This window comes from Eufriesea mexicana, unplaced genomic scaffold, assembly GCF_001483705.2.
Source record: "Eufriesea mexicana isolate 0111107269 unplaced genomic scaffold, ASM148370v2 scaffold2467, whole genome shotgun sequence".
Taxonomy (NCBI): domain Eukaryota; kingdom Metazoa; phylum Arthropoda; class Insecta; order Hymenoptera; family Apidae; genus Eufriesea; species Eufriesea mexicana.
The window spans coordinates 2043803-2058046 of NW_016910588.1; the positions used below are offsets into that span (position 1 = coordinate 2043803).

At 31.5% G+C, this 14244-nt stretch overlaps 1 protein-coding gene across 1 annotated transcript in view; it reads right to left on the reverse strand.

Annotated features, from left to right (window-relative positions):
• Positions 1-11681, reverse strand: part of LOC108550069 (uncharacterized) — a 109193-nt gene extending 97512 nt beyond the window's left edge. The window contains exons 1-2 of the mRNA XM_017903669.1: positions 11511-11681; positions 1168-1328 (exon numbers count right to left, since the gene is read on the reverse strand). Of these exons, the coding sequence (XP_017759158.1) occupies positions 1168-1328; positions 11511-11573 (224 nt within the window). The 5' untranslated portion in view covers positions 11574-11681. The remainder of the gene's footprint in view (positions 1-1167; positions 1329-11510) is intronic.
• Between the last annotated feature and the right edge of the window lie 2563 nt (positions 11682-14244).

Here is a 14244-nt window from a genome sequence, read left to right on the forward strand (position 1 = left end):
CCTATGTCGTATTTCTTCGATTCAATTTAATTGTGATCCTTACATAAGTGTATGGAATGTTATTGTATTATACCATTGTAGAATGGAGAAAACAGGCTTTGAGACACCAAAAATTGACAAAACAACAAGAACAGAACAACACAAACTCAAAACTCATAAAACTAATTTAACTTAGAAAAAGAACACCAAGATAACGAAACGAAAACGCACAAAGACGCACTCTAATTTAACTCTCTTTCCAACACCAAGCGACTCACGCTCGTGCTGGTCACAATTGATTTCTAAGGACTCTGTTTTGCTCGTCGAGGACCATGCTTTTATGCTTTTCTTAACCCTTTCGCTACGGCGAGCGTCGTCGCGAAGTCTCTTCCATAGAATGCAGTGCGGTGTCAAAGATGGCAACATTACGATCATGCAGTCTTTAGCATTCGGTCTTTCGACGCAAATCTTTTGAAGAAAAAAAGAAAAGGAAAACTGACCATCGCGATAGAGCTTGCAATTCTTTGCGAAGAGAGCTAAGAGGAACGGTAGCACTCGTCTTAATTTTTTACTCAATTTTTGTGATCGGTGACTATAGTCACCCATCGTGTGTAGATGACGTCTCGTGGCCGGTGACTGTAGTCACCCGTAGTAGCGAAAGGGTTAACCTACGCTTCACCTCCCCGTAGGAACCGCGCAACTTAATTTTGTTACCCAAAATAACTTTTCCATATGCTTCTAGAAAATATCGATCGGTTTATAGTTTGTTTTTGTTGGCAATGGCCGATTCGCGATTTCTTTCCGAAATGGTATGCTACACTATTTGTAATTTCAACCTATGTATCTTAGAAGATAAAGAATACACCGAAATTCCCTTATTTCTTAACTTTTAATAATTACCTTATTTCTTAACTATTTAATAATTACCTTAACTTTTTAATAATTACCTTATTTCTTAACTTTTGTCAGTAAGTGTATATACACATTTAATTCTTATTTTGTATTTGTATATTAAAATATATTTGTGAATTCAGTATTATTTTCTCCTCGCATTATTTTCTTTCTAACAATTATCGATAATGTTATTATAATTTTTCCTACACGTCGTATTTTGTTAACTTGTCAGGTTGATCGAGAACCACGTGTACAGCAACTATACAGTGTACAATAATAATTAGACGTTCTTACCTTTGATAAGGCTGTTGATGTCCGCCTGGCGTCACTGTGGTGGTGTTTTGCGCGGCTAGAGCAAGTTTCTGTTGTCGCTGCTGTAGCATCTGCCTGCTGAATACTCCGTATCCAAAGCCATAGATTTCGTCCTCTTCCTTATCGCTGAGACAGCTCGAGGGCTGGACAAAAATACAGCACGTTCAAACAAAGGTTTTGCCTTTTTTATCAATGTCTACCGAAAGAACTTTCGCTCGCGTGAAGCTAAAATTTATAGCACAGGAAAGCAAGAAATTGGGCAGATGCTGTCAGTTGCTGTTCTAGATTAAAGCTCATTGTCAGTCTTTTTCCGGTTTATATCGAACTGTATATTCTGCTGTATGATATTACGTGGCAGGTAATACTATTTTGGCAATACTATATTGTAGACAAACACAATAAAACACACGTTCCCATTAAAAGAAATTAAATCAACTTTGATATCTTTTTCTCCATTATATTTTATAATTTACCTATCTATGTCAAATAATCTACGTGAAAATATTTCTTTGAAAATATTAATCATTTTAGTTGATTTGCAACATATTTCAAAATTTTCTTCTTTCAAACTGATTATGCTCTCATGGCAGAGGAGATATAGTAATAAAGTGATGTTCATTTTGTAATTGTATTATTTTCATTAACCAGTGAATCATAGGTAAACTTTCTCTATAACTACATTCTCGTGATCAGACAGCTATTCAAATACTAAACAAACAACAACACGTGATGTGGTAATGATTACATAGATTTTTAAATATATATGTATTGGAATGAGTGGAACATGTATGCATGGGATGGAAATATCAAATGAATTCAGGTTATGATATATGAGTATGCGTGTAATGATTGAGGTGTGGTGTGAATTGCGTATGGAATGTAATGTATGAAAGAAGAAAGAAAAAAGAGAGTGATTTGGAATAAGTCAGTTGCAATTGAGTATTAATAGAGAGAAGAAGTGTGAGCATGTGATAGTAATAAAATAATTATATTTCAACCCAATATTTGTGTTTGATAATCTTTGTAATTAAATAAATAATTGTTCTTATTTTTATTAAATTTTATCCACCACTAACACGTGATATGAAATATAAATGTGCTAGAGATTACAAAAGTGGCCTGAATCATTGGAAATATTAAAAATTTCGTGGTTTAAATATATTATGAATTAATAAAATTAAATAAGATGAATCTAGAAATTCGATCTAACGGTTCACTTCCTAGCTATTTTGTTAAAAATACTTGTATTTTATTATGATATAAATAAATTCACATAAAATAATCGATAAAGTCGTTTCTTTTAAATTTTCGATTTGAAATATGTGAAATAACTTTCATCACTGACACAAATGTTTGCAGTGTACAATAATAGTCTCTATTGTATTTGCTATGTTCCCTGACAAACAAAATTCTAGTGCAAAGAATTTAAACAATCTTTAAAAAATTTTAAGAGGATTTTAATAAAATTAATAGGATAACTCGTGAGATATAAATTTCGAATTTAACCTCTTGCATTATGATATAATTTAACCCTTTGCACTCGGCGATTTTTTCGTTACAGAAAAATAATAATTCCAAGACTTTCTGCCATAAGGTCGACGATATTTTTAAAACGGTAAATAAGAAATCGTATGCAAATTAAGACGTAGAATTATTTTACTTCGATATTCCACTCATCGTTGGATAATTGTAAATTTGATATATTAATTAACATTCATCTTTGGAATCTGATTAAATGGCGACTGAGAGACGCTTTTCGAGTGCAAAGGGTTAACTATAATAATTAACCACTGTATATTTATTCCATTCGCAATAAAATTATAAACAATCTTTAGGATTTATACAAATTTCGCAAGAAATTTTTAGACTAACGCAAGTGCAATTTTCTTATTAGTGTCCAGTATGAAAAATTCACAACGAATTGGACTCGTTATCGTAGTATAAGGGGTTAATATATGAAATACTCTGCGTTACTGAAAAGAAGTCATCTGAGAAACTTGTAGGACCGAATCCCCACCAGACCAACCATTCTAACATCATGGCAGAAGTAGAGTAAAACGCTTCCCTTATTGGTAGAACTGATCCCTTCCTATTAGCCCGGTCATAGAACACCATGTGACAAAGAAAGCGAACGAAGCAACGAGACAAAGTGAGACAGACGCAACAAATAGATGCAAGAGCGTAGACTCATCCCAAAAGCATATTAACTTCAGATTCTTCCGATGAACACATGATTATTTGCAATTACTAATTACTAATTAGCATCTTGATTAACTTTTCATTGCATTATGCAGCAAACGTGATGTACTATACACATATTTTTTATATTTATGTTGTATCGTGTGATTTTTTTAAACGGTTATCTAGTACGATGCAATTACATAATTAATTTATCATAAAAAATACATCTTAAATTTTAAATCAATTTTCATAAATGATGTTAATTATTATTACTTTTGTACTTCTTTACTTTATAAATCTTTGAGCTATTGTCATCTGATTCCTTATCCGACTCGCTGCTTTGTATTTCCAATTCTAGGTCTTCAGTTGCGTCCTCTATTATTCCATCTTTCGTCCAATATTCGTGTTCCAGTGTTTCTACGTGTTTACAAAATCCTTTCCAATCATTTGGTGTCGTTTCGTTTATTGCCTGGCGTAGTAGTGCTTCCAATTCATTGTAAGTTAACTCTGAGATAACGTTTCTTTCGCGGATATCTTATGCCTATGTTAACGTATCGCGTTAGCGAACTTGGAGATAGTAGTTTTGGGAGTGTCATAGAAGAGTGGGTATTACTAACGAGAGTATAGGCGGTACTAGTGGAATACCCCTCTTGCCACGCAATCGAACGAGATGACTTCTTTTCAGCAACGCAGAGTACATATAGGAGTCTAGATGCATGACACAGGAGGAAAGGAGTCACTGTCTTCCACAGGTATGAAGAGTGGGTACCACTCTTGTAATTAGAGCTCCGAAGTCACGGATTACTGAACATTTGGCAAGCACGTGCGCTCTAAACGCCCTAGCTCCCTTAGCTATTGACATATCATAAACCTGAGGTCGTGTTATGGCAATTAACGGACCCATTAGCCGCATAGGCAATCGGGTCCCCCTCGACCCCTTGCCGCCCTCCTGTGGCGCGCGTCAGCCCCGCGTACCTTATGGCGTCGCAGACCCCAAAGACGATTGTCCACGAAGATTCGATGGCAAATCATTTACTAATCGCGTCGTCGAATTTATAATTTAATTTAAATCGCGCGAAATTGCCGTGGTACCATAATTCTGGTAATATTGAAGAATAAAATGAAATATGCGAAGAGGTTTGAAGAGTGAGGAATAAATTTAGCTCATTTTTATTTAAAGACTTAGGGGATGAATATAATGTGTGCAATTGATTCGTTAGTAAATTGAAAAATTTATTTTAATAATTTGATATAAATCACTTATTGATGGTTAATTATATAATATGTGAAATTTACACGTGATATGTGTCACCTAACTTACATTTTCTTTGGATAAAATATAATATTTAAAAAATTTTATTTTATTTCTTTCTTACTGGCATATTTATTTTGTAAGTAAACATTAGCGTTTAAGTCAAACGATTTCTAAGTGATAATTATTAGACCCTGAATTATTTATTGATATTTAGTACTATAACTGCTAAATTAGTCAAAATAAACTATACAAAATTTTATGCTTATATATTTACACAAAATATCCTACTGATATATATACATATATAAGTTTATGTTTTAGTGATTACTCAAAATATATATAATGTTTTTGTGATTACTCAAAATACATATAATGTTTTTGTGATTACTCAAAATATATATACTGTTATTTTTTAAATGTGAGACTGAAGTATAGTTAAATACATCTACCTATTTATTTTCATTACACGATTTTATTTGTTTTTATTTGTGTATAATTTATTCAGGAGCATATTAAAATTCTAAAACTAAAAGGCAGGTTCTTTATCATGTAAATAGAGCAGATTTTTAATGAATTCTTAAAGAATTTTTTCTTTTCTTTCTCTAGTCCATTAGAAATACAAGTCTTACAAATTTTTTATCCAATCATTTTTAATTTTACTCATTTTTATTAGCAGAAAAGAGCATTGATTTGGGTATAATATAAGTTACTCTTTGCTGTTGGAAAAACTGGTTATGGTGACTTATGTTATTATTAATTATTATTTATTATATTATGGTTATTAAAGTAGAAAACAGTAATTAATTTGAGAACTAAGAACTTTTTTGGGAAATGAAAATTCTTGCTACTGGGGCTAAACCAAAAATAAAATTAAAAGAATAAAATCTAAACGTAATATTTTACTTTAAACAACACGAATTAACATACTTAATACCCCAAACCGTTATACAATATTTATAATAGCAATATTCGAAATGTATTCCTTATTTAATTAACAAAATATATTATTTTTCTATGCAACCTTGCACTAAAATTGTACATAAAATATAATATGAATAAGAAAATATATGTAAACAATGTACATACACGAATTCCATAGTAAAATTTACATTTCCGCGACAAATAGAAAGTAAGTAGTGGCCACTTTCAATAGCTTGCTCGGGGGTCTACTTATGGCATGCTTAATTACTTCCTGAGATCATTGCTCTGCCGATAAGATTAACCTAAATCGACAATCGATAGAAAACTCGATTAACCGTGTGGAAAGCCTGAGCAGCGAACAATAACTGATTTAAAACAGGATCAATGGATCTACACGGTTAATCCCCTTAAACCAGTTCGGCAAGTTGCTCCCAGAGGACTTTCAATTCCACGACGGAAAGTGTTTAGTTCTTGTGAACTACTTACCGCTAAATCCCTCTTACAAGGAACACAATTCAAATGCTTCGAATCGATTTACTTTTTATTTCGTGTTAAAATGTCAGAATGTTTCAAATAACTCAGTAACTGATAAATTTGGGGAATTGACAAATAAAAAAATAAAATTAAGAAACGAAATGAAGAGGAATTAAGAAATACAATTTGCTCATCTAATGGAAATGAGTAATTTATATAAAAAATTGTAGAATAAATTTTAACCCTTTGCATTCGAGAGGCGTCCTTCAGTCGCCATTTGATAAAATTTTGAAATTCGATACTAATTAACCCTTTGCACTCGACGATTTTTTGGCTAGAGAAGAGTAGAAAATCAAAGATTCTCTGCTAAAATACTAACGATATTTTTTTGAGCAGTAAGTAAAGAATTGCGTAATAATAGAATTGTAGAATTATTTGATTTCGATACCCCGCACACTGTTACATTACATTAAATTTGATATATTAATTAATATCGATCTTCCAAATTTTATCAAATGCGACTGAAGCTCACCTCTCGAGTGTAAAGAGTTAATATATCAAATTTAAAATAATGTAATACTGTGGGAGACATCGAAATTTAATAATTCTACGTGTTAATTATTATACGATTTCTTAAAAAATATCGTCAGCCTTATAATAGAAAATTTTTCAACTCGTGCCCTTTTTTAGCCAAAAAATCGTTGAGCGCAAAGGGTTAATATAATTTAATATAACGCGATAATTTATATTGAATAAACTCGATACAGAACAGAACGTAATGAATATTTCATATATTAAACAATTTATAAATTAAATAAAAAATATTAAATTATATTTTATGTATTATATATTAATATATAGAGAATATTTTTTATGTAAGAAAGATTGTATAATAATTAAGCGGCTATTGTATTTTTTTTGTTAATTTTCTCGTTCTCGAATTATTTTTTTATGAGTGGACAAAAATTTTCTGAATATTTTGACATTTATATGTCGAATAATAACTTAAAAATCTTATTATTAAATCAACTGCGTCGATATATGAATCATTTTTCTTTCCCTCTTCATTTCAAATACGTACTATAAATTTACTAATACATTTCCATGTGTATATGTAGGTATACTCTTGTGTCCCAAAGATTAAAAATAAGTTCTTAATAAACTTTATTAGAACATGAAAGCATTTTATATTGAAAATGATTTGATTTCCTTATGTAAGCTGGATAATAAAATCAGATAGAATATAAAAAAATATCGCTAATTAAAAATAATTTAATTCAAATATATAAAATCGATTAGAATATAAAAGTATTGCTGCTTGAAAACAATTTAATTCAATTATGTAAATTGACTATTGAAAATATTAAAAACATATAAAAGAAATATATATTTTGTTACCAATAGAAGCAAATACATCCCTCATTTTTAATATAACTAGTAATTAACATTTCATTCGCTATTACAAATTTTTAAAGAAATTACTAACGATTCTAAATTTCTTTATTTGTTCAACATACGGAGCATTTGTATTGTATAATAGAAACGATTTGCAAGAGTTACAAGCACGTTATGCAAAAGTACTATAACAGAGCTAATATCGCAGTGCTTGATTCTCAATGTACTGGTTAGTAATGAATGTATTAATTTGGCCCGCAACGTCCGCGATTAGATTCGTGTACCATTCAGGTTAGTTCAGGATTTACAGGCCCGTGAAGGAAGCAATCCGCATAGTTACAAAGAGATTTCCAATTTCTACAGTAATGCTCTGCGTTTGTACCAGAGTTGCCCATTAGAAAAGCCATGGATGTTAAAAGCGTAATATTTTACTCACAGTGGTATGGAAAAAAGTGATTATTTCAAAGATAATAATTCAGTTTGTGAAACGTGAAATCATACAATAAAAAATATCAAACAAACCTAATTTTTATCTTTTATTTTCACTTGCAATCGATTATTGGCTGTCTTATTCAAATTACATTTGTTATAGTTTTATGAAAAGAAATAATTTTACTATTTTGCTATTTAGCAACCCATTAAAATCTTCTTACTGTAAAGTATTATTATTAAGTATAGAAAAATATTACATTTATTTTAAATTAAATATGTATACTCATATAACATTGCTTTTCATAATAAAGAATTCTTGAGGAAACAGTATTTTTAAGTTCACTTTTTCAGGAGATAATTCATTTTATTCAGTTAAAACATTCACTTTGCACACTAATTAAATAGGTATAATTTATTTATTTATTTATTTATAATATTTTTGTCTGCATGAATAGTGTTTCGCATTTTGAATTTAATTCCAGCTATTTAGTATAAAAATACAGTAAGAAACAAAAAAAAGAAATCAACGAGAAAATTAAAATTTCAGATCTCTTAAATAAAGTATTTGCAAGCATGCTTTCAAAGAAAAACTTTTTCTTTTGTTTTCAGGTGTATATTTCACATTTTAAATTTAAATCCTGCTATTTATATAAAAATATACTATATTAGAAAAATCAAAGAAAAAGTGAGAAAAAAGAGGAAATCAATGAAAGATTAAAATTTAAGATCTCTTAAACAAAGTATTTGCGAGAATATTTTCAAAGAAACACTTTTTCTTTTGTATTCAGGTCTATATTTCACATTTAAAATTTAAAAATTAAAAAATTCTGCTATTTAATATAAAAATATATTATATTCATAAAAAGAAAAATAAGAAAAACAAGATTAAATCTTGGACTAATAACCACCGAAAAATTAAATGGCAGAAGGTGGTTTTCTGATCAAAACGAGCCGGATCACCGATTTTTCGAGGTCAAAGATACCCTACTTGACCAACACGGGGCCAGTCGTTCGGAATAAGAATGGCAGAAAAGTGAGCCCGATATCGACAGAAGGGCTTTTCACTTCCCATGCTGTGTACGCGATGTTCGTGACAAGTTTGCAGTTCGATAAAGCTAGTACCTTTGACAAACCCGATATTTCTTTTCACTGCGAATCCGTTGATAGTCGAAAGCCCGTATATTCCCTCGCGGTGAGCGTTGCGCTACGTAGCGCCCTCAAAATTCAATAAACAATTCAGTCCAACTTTTTCATAGCTCCAACGGGTCATAGTTCACCTAAAAATTCACCTGTTACGTATCTCTGCGACGATTTGCCTTATGTATGTCCTTTGTTCCAAACCATTCCGAAGGAAGGAATTTATCCTTAAATCTCGATAGCTACCTACATGTCGAAATTCCCAGGATGAATGGATTTTTGGTATTCTGAACGTGGTGAGTGTCATAGATGAACATATAGTAAATCACAAAATTAAACCTTTGCACTAGAATCTCTTCAGTCGCCATTTGGTAAAATTTCGAAGCTCGATATTAATTAATATATCAAATTTAAAATAATGTAACATTGTGTGAAATATCGAAATTAAATAATTCTACGCGTTAATTATTATAGGATTTCTTATTTGCTGTGGAAAAAGTATCATCAGCCATATAGTAGAAAATTTTTCAACTCGTACCCTTCTTTAGGCAAAAATTCGTCGAGCGCAAAGGGTTAATTGTGATTATTTGGGTAATTTTTAGGTGACTAACAAATTACAAAAGGCAATTACTATATATGACATTGATATAGTATACATGATCACACCTCTATTTTTTTACATATTATTCAATGTATTAGATTATTATTACAAATGATGAACATCGTTTTTGGACACTAACAATCATTATTAATGATTACGATTTTATTTTCGTTAACGTGAGATCTTTTATTCTACTCTTTTTACATAAACATCCATATGTTTCTTTTTATTTTAAATGTTCTATAATTAATTTTACGTCGTTGATATAATATTTTATACTATAATAATTAATGCGATTGATAATGTGTCGTTGATACTGTGAGTGTGATGATGATTTAATATGATCTACATACTCACAGAGATTCATATAAAATAGAAAATTGAGAAAAGAAATTGAGAAATATGTTTTTTCATTTTTAAAGGAGCTATTTGTGAGTGTTGGTTTGATATGTGTGAATGGGAATGAGGTAGAATAAGTGAAAGTCATTTGGGATGATATAAATATAATATGTGCGAGTGGAGTTTAGTATGAATGTTGTTAAAAAAATGATTAGAAGAATGTGCAAGAATGAAACAGTTACGTGAGAATCGTCAAAGAGTAAACACGTGTTAATAAGAATGAGAGAGAGAGAGAGAGAGAGAGAGAGAGAGAAGAATTTTCTAGATAGCGTGAATTGTGTGAATTTTTGTTTAAAATAGTGTATTGTGAATTGACGTTAATATTTAAATATTATTATATAAATATATTAATTTGTTAACTGCTAAAAAATGTACAAAATATTGGTTTCCATTTCTATCCACAGATACTATAATAATTGTCCATAATAGCAATATAGGTAATGACTAAAATTATTGAGAAAAAGCGTTCTAGTCGATAGTAATAATTGACAATCGAAATAAAATTCTGGTCACGATTATGGTTATCCGTAACCAAAATCAATTAACGCCATCTATAATAGTTATTCACAACTAAAAAAAAATTTAAATCATTTCTAATGATTATCCTTAACCAGAGCAGGTACAAATTAAATTTGTAAATTATTCTATTTTTCAAGGAATTAATTTTCAAATTTATTATTCTATTTCTTAAGGAACTCATTTTCAAATTTATTATTCTATTTTTAACGGAATTCATTTTCTCATTGTATCATATACGAAGAAAAACCATCATTTTATTAATCTTTCTTCTCATCAAATCTCAAATAAAATAATCGACATTTTGAATCTCACAATCAGTGATTAATTAAAGAAGAGAACGAAGAAACGAATGATTAATATTCGACACTAGATCGCGTGCTAATTGTTCATGGTGGTCGACAATTAATCCACATTTTCTCGTTCCGAGTCCACCAGATGGCGACACTGGCGACTGCATCGAAAAATCAACAGTTTATCCATAACTCTTCTCATTAAATCTTTAAAATAACTATTGTATTAACTTTCAGTGACGAATTAAAGAACAAAATAAATCAGAGAATGATCGATATTCGCCATTGGATCTCGTACCAGTCGTCGATCGCGGTCAACAGTGAATCCACATTTTACGGTTCCGCTCCGCCAGGTGGCGACACTGTAGTTCCCCACGGATCTTCGCGATACTAGTTACAAACCCAAAATTCCTTACAATCTCGCCAAGTACGAGTACATTCCGGGTAGCACACATATCCTCTCGACTTAAAAAAATTTCCTGCCACGCGTTTACCGTGTTATCGTACATTGCTAAACGCTGGCGAGAGCGTTTGAGACGAGCTATAATTAACGTGGAACGTAAAATAGGTATAATTACTTGACGTATGTACCGGGGGATTCTTACAAAGTGAAGGAACAAAAGAGGGGACGAAGAAGAGAAAGAGAGGAGAGAGTCGTCAAGATAAATAGAAAGGACAGGAGGAAAATGAAGAAGAGAAAGAAAGAGACGGATTTACTCACCGAGTATTTTCCGGGCACGTAAATGGGCTGTGAATGACTGGTAGTGAGTTGAGTGTTGGGCATTCTGGGAGAAGCATTTGTTTCACGGCGGCGTAGCTCCTCAAGCGGTTCCAGGACGTCTCCGTAATGCGTTCTGAAGAGGTCTGCATACCTTGAAGCCAGTCCCTCTAAGTATCCCCTCTCACCTTCCTGAAGCAGCCATTCGAAAAAGACGAAACATCAAGAAGGGTGCCTTTCAAATGTAGCTACGTGATCCACTAATTGCTATAAACTTAATTTCTACGAATCCAGAGTGGTTGCGTGGAACGTCGATGTAGTGTTCCTATAGTGAGGCAATGTCAGGACGTACAATATAACTGGGAATACAGTTTCCAGTTTGTAAATTTTAATCATAAATTCAGTATAACCAAATGACTATTTTTAGATGGATCAAGTAGCATGTTTCTAGGTCCAAAATTTAATGCATTTAAAGATATGTACATCTGAGAAGGTTAGTTTTGTTTCATTTTTAGGTAGTTTAAATTTCTTTGCAATCTTATTTGACATACAAAGATATACAGTTTTTAGATATATAAATTTGAGAATAGAAAGAGTATTATTTTTGTAGTGTAAGTACCTGCAGTATAAATAAGTATAGTGTAACAGTTATGCTGTATAACACGAACAAGAAAGAATTTGAGATTTTTCATAGTCTTTAATTTGGAATTCTTATTTCATTCGTAGCATGAATTTGAGTTCGATTCAATGTGTCTAAAAATTATCAGAATAATACAATTATAACAGTGTAAAATACAGATAGAAGGAAATCTAGTTTTCATACGGAATTACTGTCTTATTCTTAAGATAAATAGGTAATATTTAGATCACGATATAGATAAAAAGTAAAATATAAATAATTTTTTATCTTGGAATTTCTATTTTATTTTTAATGGAAATTTTTATAATATGAAAATCTAAAATATTATTAACAAAGTGTGACAGGAATAATATATAACACAGATAAAACAGAAATTTGAATTTGAATTCGAATTCAAACCAATTTCATTTTCAACATAAATTTGAGTTTGATTCAATTTTGTTCAGCTTAAATATAAAGTATATATATAAGCATAGTATAATAGTAATAATATATGGCATAGATAGAAATTTATTATAGAAGTTTATTTTCCACGGTGGTACTTTTATTTTATTATCAGCATAAATTTGTGTTCAAAGCAATTTTATAAAAATGGTCTGCATACATTGATAATTGTTAAGACATATAAAATTGTAAATATTTTTAATAAGACAACTTCCTTATGTAATATTGTAGAAATTATACTGTAGATTAATTATTGTAGAAATTATATTGAAATTACAGACGTAAATTATTGTAGAAATTATATTGTAGAAATTACAGACGTTATTACTTGAGAAACATTAGGTAAGGGAAGAGGTTTCTCTTTTCAAATGACCAACATGTATCACATAAAAGCAAGAATTCTCTCTGTCACAAAAACTCTAGTTACATGCCAATGACAAATCTCCTACCATAGAATCCCATATCAATAACTACAACAGTTTCCATAATAAATCCAAAATAGCTCACTAAAATTGCACGATCCAAAAATTATACCCTAAAACTCAGGTAAAACTGTATCCAAACTGAAAAATAACTAGAAAAATCCCTAAACTTCCAAAACCTAAAAATTATTTCTCGATACTGCAGAAACCCTCGAGAAACCTAAATCGTAAAGACCAAATCTAATAATAAATCCCAATCCTTAACCCCTTGCACTCTGTGATTTTTTCGTTCCAGGGAAATAGTAATTCGAAGACTTTCTGCCATAAGGTTGACGATATTTCTAAAATTTTTACTTCGATATTCCACGCATCGTTGGGTAATTATAAATTTGATGCATTAATTAACATCCACCTTTAGAATCCGATTAAATCGTGACTGAGAGGTGCCTCTCGAGTGCAAAGGGTTAAATAACCCAAAACTAATATCTCCACTCTGGAAGAACCCCTAGAAAACAAAGATCAACCAATACCTTTTCCCTCTTTCGATTGATATACAAATTCATTTTCTCCCGCGAAGCTTCTCCATCATACACACTCACACACACATACAAACTGATACACGCGAAAAAGGCGAGCGATGTTCGTTGTTCCATGTGTCGGCACGTTACACGACAAGGTAGAGAAGGTAGCCGTGTACGCGGAGCGGAGTGGAGAAAACGTTGAAGCACGAAGAAGGAGGGAAAACAGAGAGCAGAGGGAAAAGGAACATCAGTGTAAGAGGAAGAGGAGGTGAAAAGGGAGAAGAAGAGCAGAGGATCAACGTACAACGCTGGAGGAAGTCGCATTAATATTTCACAATTCCACTTTTGCTGGCTCTCGATTTGGCTTGGTACCGTCCATTGAAGGGCTGGCTATGTTCTTTCCTTTCATAAGTTTAAGAAAGAGAGAAAGAGGGAAGAGGGAACTGAAAACGTGGGGAAAGAGATGAAGGAGAATACTTTGTCTGGCGTGAGTCTCCTTTTATTTACACTCCGAGCGTCGCCATCCATATGCCCGACGTTGTCGGCTACCTCGCAGTCTGTCAGATATTCTTCCGTTGCTGAGGATATTTCGTACATTTAAATACTCTTTTTGAGTGTCAAAGTCGGGGTGAAAAGGAAACGAGACCGTAACGTATTCCTTTTTTAATATTTCGCTTTCCGGGCAAAAATTTCTCTCCGTTCACTACAGC